Source organism: Oncorhynchus tshawytscha, linkage group LG07 (assembly GCF_018296145.1).
Source record: "Oncorhynchus tshawytscha isolate Ot180627B linkage group LG07, Otsh_v2.0, whole genome shotgun sequence".
Classification (NCBI taxonomy): domain Eukaryota; kingdom Metazoa; phylum Chordata; class Actinopteri; order Salmoniformes; family Salmonidae; genus Oncorhynchus; species Oncorhynchus tshawytscha.
This window is the reverse complement of record NC_056435.1, coordinates 49,795,804-49,810,902: the sequence shown is the minus strand read 5'-3', so window position 1 is coordinate 49,810,902 and position 15,099 is coordinate 49,795,804. Positions and strand designations below refer to the sequence as shown.

Sequence of the window (15,099 nt, the reverse complement as noted above, 5' to 3'; positions counted from 1 at the left end):
ATAAAGACTTGAGCACACTTTGAAATCTATTCAGAATTTAACATGAAATGGGTCACATATCTTTCCAAAAAAACAGGACCATTCATAAGAAACTGTAGTGTTGATTTTGTAGCGGAATCGGCAAAGTAATTTCTGAGTGCAAAAGCTTGCAACACATCGTTCATTCCAACACAGGCCGCCACAGACACAATTTAGGCTATTCAAAACATCTTTGCCATATTAGACAAAATCCTTTGACCTTTCATAGAATTTAAATTAAAAAATAAATAATTTCATAATATACAGCAGACAGTAGTTTGACAGACATGAAACCAATCATCAGTCTTTCGATATGTGCAAACTGTGAGAGGTATAAGACTAAATAAACTCAACTGATGTATCAGTTAGTGATACCGAACAATAGAAAGGGTCGTAAAACAAGAGAAAGCAGTCATGTGAACTAAATGTGCACCATCATGAACGACACTGCTGTTGGTACAGAGACATTCATTTAGGATGGTCTGAATCCAAACGGAACTAATGGTATTCAATCAATCAGTTTCAGCCACTGAGTCACAAAAACCATTGTAATTTCTCCCTCTTTGAAAAAAGAAACATGAAAAAGCAGAAAACGAAACAAATGCTCAACAAATGAAGTGTATGCAATGACCAGGGTCCGTAAAAGCAGCACCACGAGACAAAATGTTCCTCGTTCATAGACATTCAGTATTCATCTGTGCAGTAGCTGAATTGTAGGAATTCTTCTCTTGGAATAACATACATGGAAGAGCAGAGCTTACAACTATAGCTTACACTAAAACTGGACAGATGATGCTAATTCTCACAAGAAAACCACTTATTTTCTCCAAAACCAAGCAAATTATATGGCCATGACAATTAATCAGTAGTCGACCACAATGGAATTGAATATGTTTTTTCTGTGTAGCAGTACCATGACACATGGATATGGTCATGTTCAAGAGGGTATTGGAGCAGACAGTGGGTGTGTGCAGGCATGTTCCAAAGTTGAATAGGAACTCTCCCTGACTGTCCTCACTTAGGAATCATGCATTCAACATCTCCATGAGTCATACAGCGCGAGATTCTGGAAGAATGATTCTTCAGATGTTGATTGAAAAGTTGGACAGGTAATCAACATCATTTGAAGTACAGTTAAGACCCTCATACAAGCACACACAACATACCAAAAGCAAAGGAATGCATCACTAGAACTTGGTCCCAAATAGAATAAGTATTAGAACGACAACTATAACAGTAAGGATTAAAATGACCAGCATCTTTCGGTTTTTCTTCTGATACTGTTCAGCCTGCAAGAAAACAGAGAAACTGTTATAATTAAGTTTGTGGGCATGATGACATCTTACCCTTTTTCATGGACATAATCATCAATTGGGTTTCGTTTGAACCATTGTGCAACGCACATCTGAAACATCAACAATCTAACATTGTGTCCTCACCTTTTGTAACTGTTTCAACCCCTCTTCTGTTTTGACACACGATTGCTCCACATTGAAGTCAATTCTGTCAAGTACTGTGCCCTGATATTGGATAAAGAATGAAACAAATCAGTTGGGAAAACATACAAAGCCATATCCATGGGCCATACTGACACAGTTTGTTATTGATGTTAATCATCACAAGATAAACATGGTGTTGTAATGTTTCCAAACACTGAATAGGGTTTCCCTCACAGACCTGTTCCACCACCAATCCAGCCAGGTCTCGGAAAATCTCATTCAGGTCAGAGATGGACTGGACAATCTGTCTGACCTCTCTCTCACGTTCCTCCACCATCACTGTGTTCTGCTCTACCAGGACCAGCTGGTCACCTGTAAACCCCTGGGAGAGATCAGAAATATGGACTCACTGAATAAAACTTTGTCTTTGTCCCAAATGGCACCCTATTCCCTTCTGCAGGGGAAAAAATTGGAACAAAACAATCTTAATGCTATGAAAATACTTCAGTCGAATAGTGCTGTTCACAGGTAATTTTCCCTGCGGTCCAGTAACCTCTTCATACACCACACAAAGAAAGTTGGAAGTTTACATACACCTTAGCCAAATACATTTGAACTCAGTTTCACAATTCCTGACATTTAATCAGAGTAAAAATTCCCTGTCTTGGGTCAGTTAGGATCACCACTTTATTGTAAGAATGTGAAATGTCAGAAAAATAGTAGAGAGAATGATTTCAGCTTTTATTTCTTTCATCACATTCCCAGTGGGTCAGACATGCACTCAATTAGTAGTTGGTAGCACTGCCTTTGAATTGTTCAACTTGGGTCAAACATTTCAGGTAGCCTTCCACAAGCTCCCCACAATAAGTTGGGTGAATTTTGGCCCATTCCTCCTGACAGAGCTGGTGTAACTGAGTCAGGTTTGTAGGCCTCCTTGCTCACACACGCTTTTTCAGTTCTGCCCACAAATTTTCTATGGGATTGAGGTCAAGGCTTTGTGATGGCCACTCCAATAACTTGACTTTGTTGTCCTTAAGCCATTTTGCCACAACTTTGGAAGTATGCTTGGGGTCATTGTCCATTTGGAGGACCCATTTGCGACCAAGCTTTAACTTCCTGACTGATGTTACTTCAATATATCCACATAATTTTCCCTCCACATGATGCCCTCTATTTTGTGAAGTGCACCAGTTCCTCCTGCAGCAAAGCACCCCCACAACATGATGCTGCCACCCCCGTGCTTTATGGTTGGGATGATGTGCTTCGGCTTGCAAGCCTCCCCCTTTTTCCTCCAAACATAACGATGGTCATTATGGCCAAACAGTTCTATTTTTGTTTCATCAGACCAGAGGACATTTCTCAAAAAGGTACGATCTTTGTCCCCATGTGCAGTTGGAAACTGTAGTCTGGCTTTCTATGGTGGTTTTGAGCGGACTTTCAGGTTATGTAGATATAGGACTAGTTTTACTGTGGATATAGATACTTTTGTACCGGTTTCCTCCAGCATCTTCACAAGGTCCTTTGCTGTTGTTCTGGGATTGATTTGCACTTTTCGTACCAAAGTACATTCATCTCTAGGAGACAGAACGCCTCTCCTTCCTGAGCGGTAAGACGGCTGCGTGGTCCCATGGTGTTTATACTTGCGTACTATTGTTTGTACAGATGAACTTGGTACCTTCAGGCTTTCGGACGTGGAGGTCTACAACTTTTTTCTGATGTCTTGGCTGATTTATTTTGATTGTCTCATGATGTCAAGCAAAGAGGCACCGAGTTTGAAGGTAGGCTTTGAAATACATCCACAGGTACACCTCCAATTGACTCAAATGATATCAATTAGCCTATCAGAAGCTTCTAAAGCCATGACATAATTTTCTGGAATTGTCCAAGCTGTTTAAAGGTACAGTCAACTTAGTGTATGTAAACTTCTGACCCACTGCAATTGTGATACAGTGAATTATAAGTTAAATAATCTGTAAACAATTGTTGGAAAAATTACTTGTGTCATGCACAAAGTAGATGTCTTAACTGACTTGCCAAAACTATAGTTTGTTAACAAGAAATTTGTGGAGTGGTTGAAAAATGAGTTTTAATGACTCCAACCTAAGTGTATGCAAACTTCTGACTTCAACTGTATGTATAAGCAATAATGCTGATCAGGGAAATGTCAAAATACACTGACCGTGTCAGTTCCAAGCTCACCCTGTCATATAGTGCTATGTCTTCATCCTCCTCCATTAGAGGACCGGAGTCAAAAAAGTGCTTTGATCTCTCCTCGCGATTCTTCATGCCTGTAACAGAAAGCATCAACATTATGACAATAAAAGAGACATATGATGAGGGTGCATGAGTGTGTGTGTGTGTGCACAAGTTCGTGCCAGGAGAGAGAGAAGTGAGGGTTGGAAGATCGCTGAAGAGGTGTAGGAGTAAATACAGTAAGGTGAAATACCACCATTCAGTTTGAGTGAGTGCTCGCTTACGTTTCAGGTAACTGGACTGTGTGTGTCTGAAGTTGGTGGACAGCTCCTGCAGGCTCCCTGCCAACGAGGACACCACGTTTCTCAGAAGCCTCTCCTCCTGCTCTGTGCAGTGGCCACAGCGAGACTGCAGACCTCTCACCGCACGCTGACACCGGTGGAACATCTACACACAGAGGCAAAAGAGCAAGCACTCAATATATCTTTGCTATATTAGAGAAAAACATTTGACCTTTGTACAATTTAAAGTCAAAATAAATGTACACTAGTGATGTGCAGGTTAACTCAACCCACAGTCCCGTGGTTATCTACGTAGGGCAGGCGCGTTTAGATTCATAAAGAGTCGGGTTGAATAAAGAGAAAACAAATGGTTTTTTTTTATCCATAAATGTATAATTATAGTGCAATTTATATCTATAGGCTACATTGAGGTTTTTCTTTCATTATTTTAAGCTATCTGGCATTAGTGTGTAAACCAAAGCTTTAGGGGCTAACTTTACGCACACCAACCACCAAATGCTATTGTGAACGGGCAGAAAAAAGTTAATGTCATCCACTGAGCCAAAAAGGACAATGTCAGAGAAATATGAGAAAAGCTGTGAAATGGAAAGTTGAAAATAAAGAGAAAGGAGGGCCAGAAAACTAATGTTTGGGAAAGATTTGGTGAAGTGGTAAAAGAAGACGATAGCAGTGCATATGCTATGTGTCAGGATTCTGAGGCGCTATAAAAATTTGACAGTCACTTGACGGGGACTTCAAATAGGCCTATGGCATGTCAATGCAACTGTAGCCTACTGTTCAAATGGATTAAATGGAAACTGAAATCTGGAAACTGACTGTAGGTCTATAACCCCCCCACATAGACTTAATATTAAATCCTGCAGAATTAAGAATTTCTTGCTGTAAAGTGATTCACCAAATGTACATTTTGACTTGGGAACAGGAGTGGATAAATATGATTTGTTTCAGCATCTTAAGAGAATGTGAATGAATGCGCAGTTAAGGACTGTCTGTAGAGGTAAAAAGTCGTTTCCACAGCTTTCCATTTCCTTACAACCTGTCAAACGGATGTAATTTGGAAATTTTGCACAGAAAGGGTTATTGCATTTTCTCCCCGGTCGCTAAACGTCTTTGCTCCACGAAAGTAGCAGAATTGACAGAAAACTTTACTGATGTCACCAATAATTTATTCTGGTGAGCAAGGGTTTATTTAGTCTTCTAGGGAAACATCTAATGACAGAAGAGAAGCTGCATGTATCTAATTATAAACAAGATGACTGACAAATAGCCTACCAAAATGTCCAAAATTATAAGCAGAAACACATTAAATTAAGCAAGAAAAATTCCTGTCAAAAATAATAATTATAACCGGTCCGCCATCTGACTGTAGCCTACAGAGCATTTTCTATATTTGCGGGTTGGGGTCAGGTGCGGGCCTCAGATTCTCCCTTTACCACATATAATCGTGTGGTTGTTGATAGGTTATTAGCAATTGCGGGCGGGTGAACAAACCGCACCACTAATCTACACAAACCCAAGCAACACATCTATCTACACAAACCGAAAGCACAGAGAAATACTTATTGAAAAAAAATAGGTTCTTATCCTACTACATAACAAGAATGGCCACAATGGTTAACATATTACATCAGCAGGCTGCATATACTGTTGGCCCTCATAAAAAGGCACAAATGTGAACACGTAAAAGTCTAAATATTATTAGATCATATTGTCAAACAAAGAGCTCCATTCATAACAACAATTATTAGGCACTCCTTAAAGGCGGTGGCTTTTCCAGAAGGCCACTTATGAGGTGTCACCAGCTGAGGAAAAAGGTATCTTAGGTGATAATAATAGTAGTGACTCTTCAAAGTTCGTTCAATGGGGTTTCTTGTCTAGATTCCCATCTCTGTCACTGTACATGTTCACAGATCCTTTGTTCGTACCCCCCAGGGCAATTGAACTGATTTCAGAGGCTGATCTAAAACACCACCGGAGGAGAAGAGGTATTCGGAGTGGAGTGGACTTCTAGTCCGACTCAGGAGGCACGCACACTACCCACCGCTATTACTCGCTAATGTTCGGTCTCCGGATAATAAAGTTGACGAGCTCAGGGCAAGGATCTCCTTCCAGAGAGACATCAGGGATTGTAACAGTTTGTTTCAGGGAAACATGGCTCTCTCAAGATATACTGTCCCCGTACGTACAGTCAGTTGGGTTCTCAGTTCATCGCGCAGAAATGAATAAATATCTCTCATGATTAACTACTCATAGTGTGATTGTGATTACGTACAGAAACGCAACTCCCTTTGTTCAACTGACCTAGAATACCTCACAATCAAATGCCAAACATATTACCTCAAGACAATCTTCGATTAGTCACAGCTATGTATAGTCCCCCTCTAGTCGATACCATGACAGCCCTCAAAGAACTTCACTGGACATTATGCAAAACACATAACCGGAGGCCGCATTTATTGTAGCTGGGGATTTTAACAAGACAAATTTGAGGAAAACGCAACCAAAGTTCTATCAACACATTGACTGTAGTACTCGCGCTGCTTAAAACACTCGACCACTGCTACTCCAACTTCCGGGATGGCTACAAGGCCCTCCCCCACCCTCCCCTAGGAAAATCTGATCACAACTCCATTTTGCTCCTCCATTCCTATAGGCAGAAACTCAAAACAGGAAGTACTCGTGCTAAGGACTACTCAACGCTGGTCTGACCAATCAGAATCTACGCTTCAAGATTGTTTTGATCACGTGGACTGGGATATGTTCCAGGTAGCCTCAGAATAAACATTGACGAATACGGTGACCGAGTTTATCAGGAAGTGTATAGGAGATTTTGTTCCCACTGTGACTATTAAAACCTACCCTAGCCAAAAACCGTGGATAGATGGCAGCATTCGCGCAAACCACCTTATTTAACCATGGTAAGGTGACTGGGAATATGGCAAAATACAAACAGTGTTGTTATTCCCTCCGTAAAGATGAGTCAAGGATCACATCACCTCTACCTTACCTAACATCCACTTAAATTTGCTTACCGCCCCAATAGATCCACAGACGATGCCATCGCACTGCCCTATCCCATCTGGAAAAAAGGAATACCTATGTAAGAATGCTGTTCATTAACTATAGCTCAGCATTCAACACCATAGTACCCTCCAAGCTTAACATTAAGCTCGGACCCATTAAGCTGGGTCTGAATCCCGCTGTGTGCAACTGATTCCTGGACTTCCTGACGGGCCTCCCCCAGGTGGTGAAGGTAGGAAACAACACCACTTCACTGATCCTCAACACAGGGCCCCACAAGGGTGCCTGCTCAGCCCCCTCCTGTACTCCCTGTTCACCCACGACTGCGTGCCCACGCATGCCTCCAACTCAATCATCAAGTTTGCAGACAACACAACAGTAGTAGGCCTGATTACCAACAATGACAACACAGCCTACAGGGGGAGGTGAGGGCCCTGGGAGTGTGGTGCCAGGAAAATAACCTCTCACTCAACATCAACAAAAAGCAGCTGATCGTGGACTTCAGGAAACAGCAGAGGGAGTACCCCCCCCATCCACGGGACCGCAGTGGAGAAGGTGGAAGGCTTCAGGTTCCTTGGCGTACACATCACTGACAAATTGAAATGGTCCACCAACACAGACAGTGTGGTGAAGAAGGCGCAACAGCGCCTCTTCAACCTCAGGAGGCTGAAGAAATTTGGCTTGTCACCTAAAACCCTCATTAACATTTACAAATTGAGAGCATCCTGTCGAGCTGTATCACCGCCTGGTACGGCAACTGCACCATCCGCAACCGCAGCTCTCCAGGGGGTGGTGCAGTCTGCACAACGCATCACCGGGGGCAAACGACCTGCCCTACAGTACACCTACAGCACCCGATGTTACAAGGCGGCCAAAAAGATCATCAAGGACCATAACCACCTGAGCCACTGCCTGTTCACCCCACGATCATCCAGAAGGAGAGGTCAGTACATGTGCATCAAAGCTGGGACTGAGAGACTGAAAAATAGCTTTTATCTCAAGGCCATCAGATGGTTAAATAGCCATCACTAGCAGATTAGAGACTCCAGCCCTATATACAGACTTGAAATCACTGGCCACTTTAATAATGGAACACTAGTCACTAATAATGTTTACATATTTTGCATTACTCATCTCGTATGTATATACTGTATTCTATTCTACTATACTACTCTACTACTCCGACATTGCTTGTCCAAATATTTATATATTCTTTATTTTAGATTTGTGTGCATTGTTTGGTTGTGAAATTGTTAGATATTACTGCACTATTGGAGCTAGAAACACAAGCATTTCACTACACCCGCAAAAACATCTGTTAAACACATGTATGTGACCAATAAAATTGGATTTGAATAATAAATATTAGTGAATTGAATAATAAATATGATACTCTTCAATTGGGTTTCTTGTATGGCCTCCTCTGTCACTGACCAACCTGTGTGATCTCCTGAGTAGTGATCTCTATGGCATGCTCTTCTTCACTGCTGTCATCCAGGGTGGGACGGTTCATGTGCTTATCATGGAGGGCGGCCAGCTCCTTCATTTTCTGCCGGACCCGTGTGATTTCATACTGAATCTGAAAGCCCACGCAACCACAAGATAAACACAGATGCACGGGAGAACAGGACATGCACTGAAAGCTCCAATAAAAATGACATTTTAAAGAAGGCTGACACAGAACCTTGGAATTTGGTATAGGCTAACACTAATAAGCTGACATTTTCTGAAGTATCTACAGCTCAATAGTTTCATTATGGTGGTGAAACTAGGCATATGTAATAGCCTAAACGTAAAGGATTAGCTCACTATTTTACAACTTGATGTTAGATTGTTCCTCACCCTGAAACTCCATATTTGGTTAGATGTTACTTAAAAAGGTGATTTGGCCATGAATATTTTTTTTTTTTAACATGCTCACATGTCCCCATCACTACCATTGATTGTGGTGGCTAAAGTAAGGTGCAGTTTGTTGTGGCGGTTTAAAGAAAACTAATCCATGGATTAGTTTCTCCTGACCCATAAACTACTTTCAGGATGAGGGACTATCTAACATCAAGTAGTAAAATTGTAAACTACACGTTTAAAAAGATAGTCCTCAAAAAGGAAAAGAAACTTGGTGGAGAGATCTCTGATGAAGTCTGAAATAGTGGCTTACTTAATAAAGTAAAGTAAATGGAAGCTCCTCTTGTGCCCGGCTCAGCCTTAGACAGTTTAAGGTACTTCACCGTATCCATTTCAGTAAGGTCATATTCTTAAAAGTCTGCCCAAATTGATGGTACATGTGACAGGTGTAAAAAGCTCCTTGGCAAACTTGACTCACATGTTCTGGTCCCGTCCACATCTGGTAGATTGTTCCACTATATGTAAGACCCTTTCTGAAGCATTGGATATAGAGTTGCAGCCTAGTGCAGAAAAGGCTATTTTTGGAGTACCAAACAATCCTTCCCTGACCAATAGACAGCTAGATGCCACTGCCTTTGTCTCCCTGTTGGCCCACAGATACATTTTATTGGATTGGAAATACATCAATCCTCCCTTAGCCTCAAAGATTGGTAGAGGAAAAATGTACAATGTCTTAACATCGTTATCCTTCATTCACTGTGAATAAAAATATTATATACAGTACCAGTCAATAGTTGACACACTGACTCATTCCAGGGTTTATCTTCACTATTTTGTCCATTGTAGAATAATAACGAAGACATCAAAACTATGAAACATATGGAATCATGTAGTAACCAAAAAAAAAGTTTTCAACTAATCAAAATATATTTTATATTCTTCAAAGTAGCCACCCTTTGCCTTGATGACAGCTTTGCACACTCCTGGCATTCTCTCAACCAGTTTCATGAGGTAGTCAGCTGGAATGCATTTCAATTAACAGATGTGCCTTGTTAAAAGTTAATTTGTGGAATTTTTATCCTTAATGCGTTTGAGCCAGTTGTGTTGTGACAAGGTGGGGGGTATACAGAGGATAACCCTATTTGGTAAAAGACCAAGTTCATATTATGGCAAGAACAGTTCAAATAAGCAAAGAGAAATGACAGTCCATCATTACTTTAAGACATGAAGGTCAGTCAATGCGGAAAAGTTTCTTCAAGTGCAGTTGAAAAAAACCAAGCGCTACGTTGAAACTAGTACTCATGAGGACCGCCACGGGAAAGGAAGACCCAGAGTTACCTCTGCTGCAGAGGATTAAGTTCATGAGAGTTACCAGCCTCAGAAACTGCATCCCAAATAAATGCTTGTGAGTTCAAGTAACAGACACATCTCAACATCAACTGTTCAGAGGAGACTGCTACACTACTACAGGACACCAATAAGAAGACAGTTGCTTGGGCCAAGAAACACAAGCAATGGACATTAGACTGGTGGAACTCTACCCTTTGGTCTGATGAATCCAAAGGGGAGATTTTTGGTTCAAACCGCCGTGTCTTCGTGAGACGCAGCGTAGGTGAACGGATGATCTCCGCATGTGTGGTTCCCACTGTGAAGCATGGAGGAGGTGTAATGGTGCTTTGCTCTTGACACCGTCAGTAATTTATTTAGAATTCAATACACACTTAACCAGCATGGCTATCACAGCATTCTGCAGCTATAAGCCATCCCATCTGGTTTGCGCTTAGTGGGACTATCATTTGTTTTTCAACAGGACAATGACCCAACACATCTCTAGGCTGTGTAAGGGCTATATGACCAAGGAGAGTGAGAGTGCTGCATCAGAGGACCTGGCCTCCACAATCACCCGAACTCAACCCAATTGAGGTGGTTTGGGAGGAGTTGGACCGCAGAGTGAAGGAAAAGCAGCCAACAAGTGCTCAGCATGTGTGAACTCCTTCAAGACTGTTGGAAAACTATTCCTCATGAAGCTGGTTGACAGAATGCCAAGAGCGTGCAAAGCTGTCATCAGGGCAAAGAGCGGCAACTTTGAAGAATCTCAAATATTTAGATTTGTTTAACAATTTGTTAAACTACATGATTCCATAGTTTTGATGTCTACACTATTATTCTATAATGTAGAAAATAGTAAAAATAAAGAAAAACATTTGAATGAGTAGATGTGTCCAAACTGTTGACTGGTACTGTATCCAGTGCATTTGTTTAAGTATTCAGACCTCTTGACTTTTTCCACATTTTGTTACATTACAGCCTTATTCTAAAATGGATTAAATGATTTTCCCCCTCAATCTACACATAATACCTCATAATAGACAAAGCAAATTTTTGCAAATGTATTAAAAAAATCTAAAACTGAAATATTATTCACATCAGTATTCAGACCTTTTACTCAGTACTTTGTTGAAGCCCCTTTGGCAGCAATTACAGCATTGAGTCTTCTTGGGTATGATACTACAAGCTTGGCACACCTGTATTTGGGGAGTTTCTCCCATTCTTATCTGCAGATCCTCTCAAGCTTTGTCAGGTTGGATGGGGATCGTCACTGTACAGCTATTCCTCTCCAGAGATGTTCGATCGGGATCAAGTATGGGCTATGGCTGGACCACTCAAGGACATTCAGAGACTTGTCCCGAAGCCACTCCAGCGTTGTCTTGGCTGTGTGCTTAAGTTCGTTGTCCTGTTGGAAGGTGAACCGTCGCCTCAGTCTGGGTTCCTGAGCGCTCTAGAGCAGGTTTTCATCAAGGACCTCTGCACTTTGTTTCGTTCATCTTTGCCTCATTCCTGACTAGTCTCCCAGTCCCTGCCACTAAAAAACATCCCCACAGTATGATGTTGCCACCATCATGCTTCACCGTAGGGATAATGTCAGGTTTCTTCCAGACGTGACACTTGGCATTCAGGCCAAAGAGTTTAATCTTGGTTTCATCAGACCAGAGAATCTTGTTTCTCATGGTCTGACTCCTTTAGGTGCCTTTTTGCAAACTTCAAGCGGGCTGTCATGTGCCTTTTACTGAAGAGTGGCTTCCGTCTGGCCCTCTACCATTAAGGCCTGATTGGTGGAGTGCTGCAGAAATGGTTGTCCTTCTGGAAGGTTTTCCCATCTCCAGAAAGGAACTCCAGAGCTCTGTCAGAGGGACCATCGGGTTCTGGGTCACCTCCCTGACCAAGGCCCTTCTCCCCCGATTGCTCTAGGAAGAGTGTCGGTGGTTCCAAACTTCATTTTTTTAAATGGAAGGAGGCCACTGTGTTCTTGGGGACCTTCAATGCTGCAGAAATGTTTTGGTACCCTTCCCCAGATCTGTGCCGACACCATTCTGACTCGGAGCTCTACGGAAAATTCCTTCTACCTCATGGCTTGGTTTTTGCTCTGACATACACTGTCAGCTGTGGGACCTTATATACAGGTGTGTGCCTTTCTAAATCATGTACAATCAATTGAATTGACCAATTAAGTTGTAGAAACATCAAGGATGATCAATTGAAACAAGATGCACCTGAACTCAATTTCGAGTCTCATAGCAAAGGCTCTGAATACTTATGTAAATAAAGTATGTTTTTTTGTTTTTAATACATTTGCTAACATTTCTAAAAAACATTCTCGCTTCGTCATTATGGGGTATTTTATTTACAATAAGGCTGTAATGCAACAAAATGTGTAAAAAGGTTGTGTGTGAAATGTGTGAAAGGTTCTGAATATTTTCCGAATGCACTGTAAAGACAAAATAAAAACTTACCATACTGAAGTACTGTAGAAAGCATGTGATTGGTTCTTACCTCATCGACCCCATCTACCCACTTGGGCGGCAGTCTCTTGGTGACTCCGATGGCAGCTTCTGGGTCCAAACGTATCCCAGAGACCAGGGCCATGCGGTCATCAGCCAACTGATAGGAACATCACAGATAATACACAGCATATAATTTCCCATTTCAAGCAGACTTTCTATACAAAGCATGGTTTATGTTTCCCCCAGAAAAATAGGTCCTTGTGACTGATAGTTTGGATACAAGGAGATTGGACAGTACCTCATCAAGCTCCTAATGTGATTGGCAGACCCCAGCGAAGTCCAATGAGGAGAGAGGGAGAGGTGAGAGAAGTAACAGTAAGTGAGCCCCAGACAAAAAGCAGTGATCAGCTTCATACAGACATTTTTCATGCAATGTCACAGATACTGTTTAAAGATCATACTAAATGTTCCAAAATTTCAAATTTTGACCAAAAAAACCGCAATTTTATATCAATCGAGGTTCTTCAAACATGTAAAAATCACCCTTTAAAAAGGTAGGCCTGTCTTTGATAAATCTACGCTAGGCCTAAATACATTGGGTCAGTGAAGTGTGACATGAGTGTGTGCGAAGGCAAAGAAATAGGGCTAGCCTATGTCCCTGATCTCCAAATGATTAGCCTAAGCACAGAAGCATTTCATATAGGCCTAGAGAAAGGAAAGATGCAGGACAAAGATTCACATTAGAAGAGGATTTTGATATGCATGCAGATCACTCAGCATGAGCACCCAGAACACCATGCAAGAGAAATAATGCCATAAAAACAAGGGAGGAGCACCTAAGCTACTTCAGAAACTCAAAGCCTAGTAAACACTGGATTTGCTCTTTGATCCAAACAAACATTACTATGGCCCAAAACACCAGACGACTGATTTGTCATGTAATGAATTGGGCCTAACGCTTCCTCGACTATCCACAATCAGGTGGATGAAAAGAAGGCATTTCAAAGTCTGGATTTGAGTACTACTATGAAGCTGCTGAACACAATAACGGTCCCATAGTCAAAACACTTTAGTGCCCAGAAGTAGGAGGGTGAATGAAAGAGGGACTGAAAGGGAAAACTATGAACTCTTTAGAGTTTTGAAACTAAGCAAAATAAATAGGCTAAGATATTATGGACTTACATAGACAGCATTTGTAAAAGGCCCTGCATTCTAGTCAATAATGAAAAATAGAAAATATATATCAGTGACCAACAGTGCAAACTAGGTATTCTAAATTAGCATATACAAATATCTTAGTAACAAGTAGGCCTAGGCTATATCAATGTAAAGTTTGTGTAAAATACCTTAAACAGTTTAACAACCCAACACCAAGCACAGGATCAATTAAATCTAAAACAGAGCAAAGCACCATCTAAAAAGGGTAGGTTTGAGAAACACATGCAAATCACTAAAAAGCAAAAGGGTACACACTACAAACACCTCATAAAATGCAACACGTCAATCGTTACATTTGACCATCTTTATAACAAAAGACTATCCAACTCATTCCAGTGTTCAAGTACTGAACATTGCCCCTAAAATGTATAGTATAGTTTCTTACTTTGACAAATGCATTGCTTCAATTGACTTTATCATGCCAAAGGAGAACGCATGCTCTAAGATGATTGGTAATGCAAGTTGAGGCTATCAGTACTCTAAATGCATGCCTCTGTGACATGACTCAGGCCAAGGCAAATGTGCGCATCTAGCTTGACAGCAAACTGTACCTAGTTGTTGCGTTCTAGCTTGACAGCTAAATGCAGCAAGTAGCCAACATCATATTAATGTTAATTAATATTCATTAATATTAATTGATGGCCACAAGCTAGTTAGCTAACGAGGAGACGTAATCAAGCTACGGCTAGTTTAGTAAATGTGTTAGCCATCACACAGACACACACACACCAAATCCTGACGATTAACGTTAGACTCACCGCAGCATTGCTACGTGTACTCAGAGTACGGCGGGTGCCGTATGTACTCACTTGCTCAGTCAATATATGACGATTTTGGATTGCATTGTTCCGCATTAATAAGAAGGCATCGGTCAAGCGCCTAGTTGCCATGATTAATTTACACACTTAGGATGTGTAGCTATCAAATAACAACCCGCTGCGCAGTGACTACAACTACTAGCTAGCTAACTATACAATGCAAGGAAAGTTAGCGAGCTAGCCTGTACCGGCTAATCGAAGGGTTATTCCCCTTTCTTTTCTCACAATAACATCTCGTTTGGTTTCTATCTTTCGCTTTTATGAAGTACATAAATAAAATATGAAGTTTGACTTCAATGAAAGATGTACTGAAGAGAAGGTCGGTGTTCTGTCCTCATCTACGTGGAAAACGTAAATACACAATAAGAGCTTCGAGACCAAACACTTCCCGGTTAACACATTTAATTTGAATTGGAGACCTCAAAGATAATATATTTTAAAACCTAAATCTAATCATCATTGA

The 15,099-nt window shown here is 41.2% G+C and overlaps 1 protein-coding gene across 5 annotated transcripts; it reads right to left on the bottom strand.

Annotated features, from left to right (window-relative positions):
* Positions 1 to 13: 13 nt before the first annotated feature.
* On the bottom strand, positions 14 to 15,004 carry LOC112254733 (syntaxin-16). Of its 5 annotated transcripts, XM_024427525.2 has the most exons (10): positions 14,577 to 15,004; positions 13,783 to 13,812; positions 12,899 to 12,910; positions 12,650 to 12,757; positions 8,412 to 8,552; positions 3,935 to 4,097; positions 3,657 to 3,745; positions 1,696 to 1,839; positions 1,458 to 1,538; positions 14 to 1,307 (listed from the first exon to the last, which is right to left on the bottom strand). In XM_024427525.2, exons 1-10 carry the CDS (start codon positions 14,706 to 14,708, stop codon positions 1,206 to 1,208), a joined length of 1,002 nt encoding a protein of 333 aa, XP_024283293.1. In that variant the 5' UTR covers positions 14,709 to 15,004; the 3' UTR covers positions 14 to 1,205. The 5 variants fall into 5 exon arrangements, with proteins under 5 accessions (XP_024283293.1, XP_024283295.1, XP_024283297.1 ...); XM_024427527.2 differs by lacking the exon at positions 13,783 to 13,812; XM_024427529.2 differs by lacking the exon at positions 13,783 to 13,812 and having other exon boundaries at positions 14,628 to 15,004.
* Between the last annotated feature and the right edge of the window lie 95 nt (positions 15,005 to 15,099).

Bases quoted from the DNA above. Each gene is read 5' to 3' on its own strand.
- LOC112254733 (XM_024427525.2), bottom strand. From the start codon at position 14,708: ATGGCAACTAGGCGCTTGACCGATGCCTTCTTATTAATGCGGAACAAT. The intron at 3,746-3,934 runs GTAAGCGAGCAC...TTTCTGTTACAG, and splicing joins ACAGTCCAGTTACCTGAAAC to GCATGAAGAATCGCGAGGAG. The intron at 1,308-1,457 runs GTGAGGACACAA...GTTTTCTTGCAG, and splicing joins GGTTGAAACAGTTACAAAAG to GCTGAACAGTATCAGAAGAA.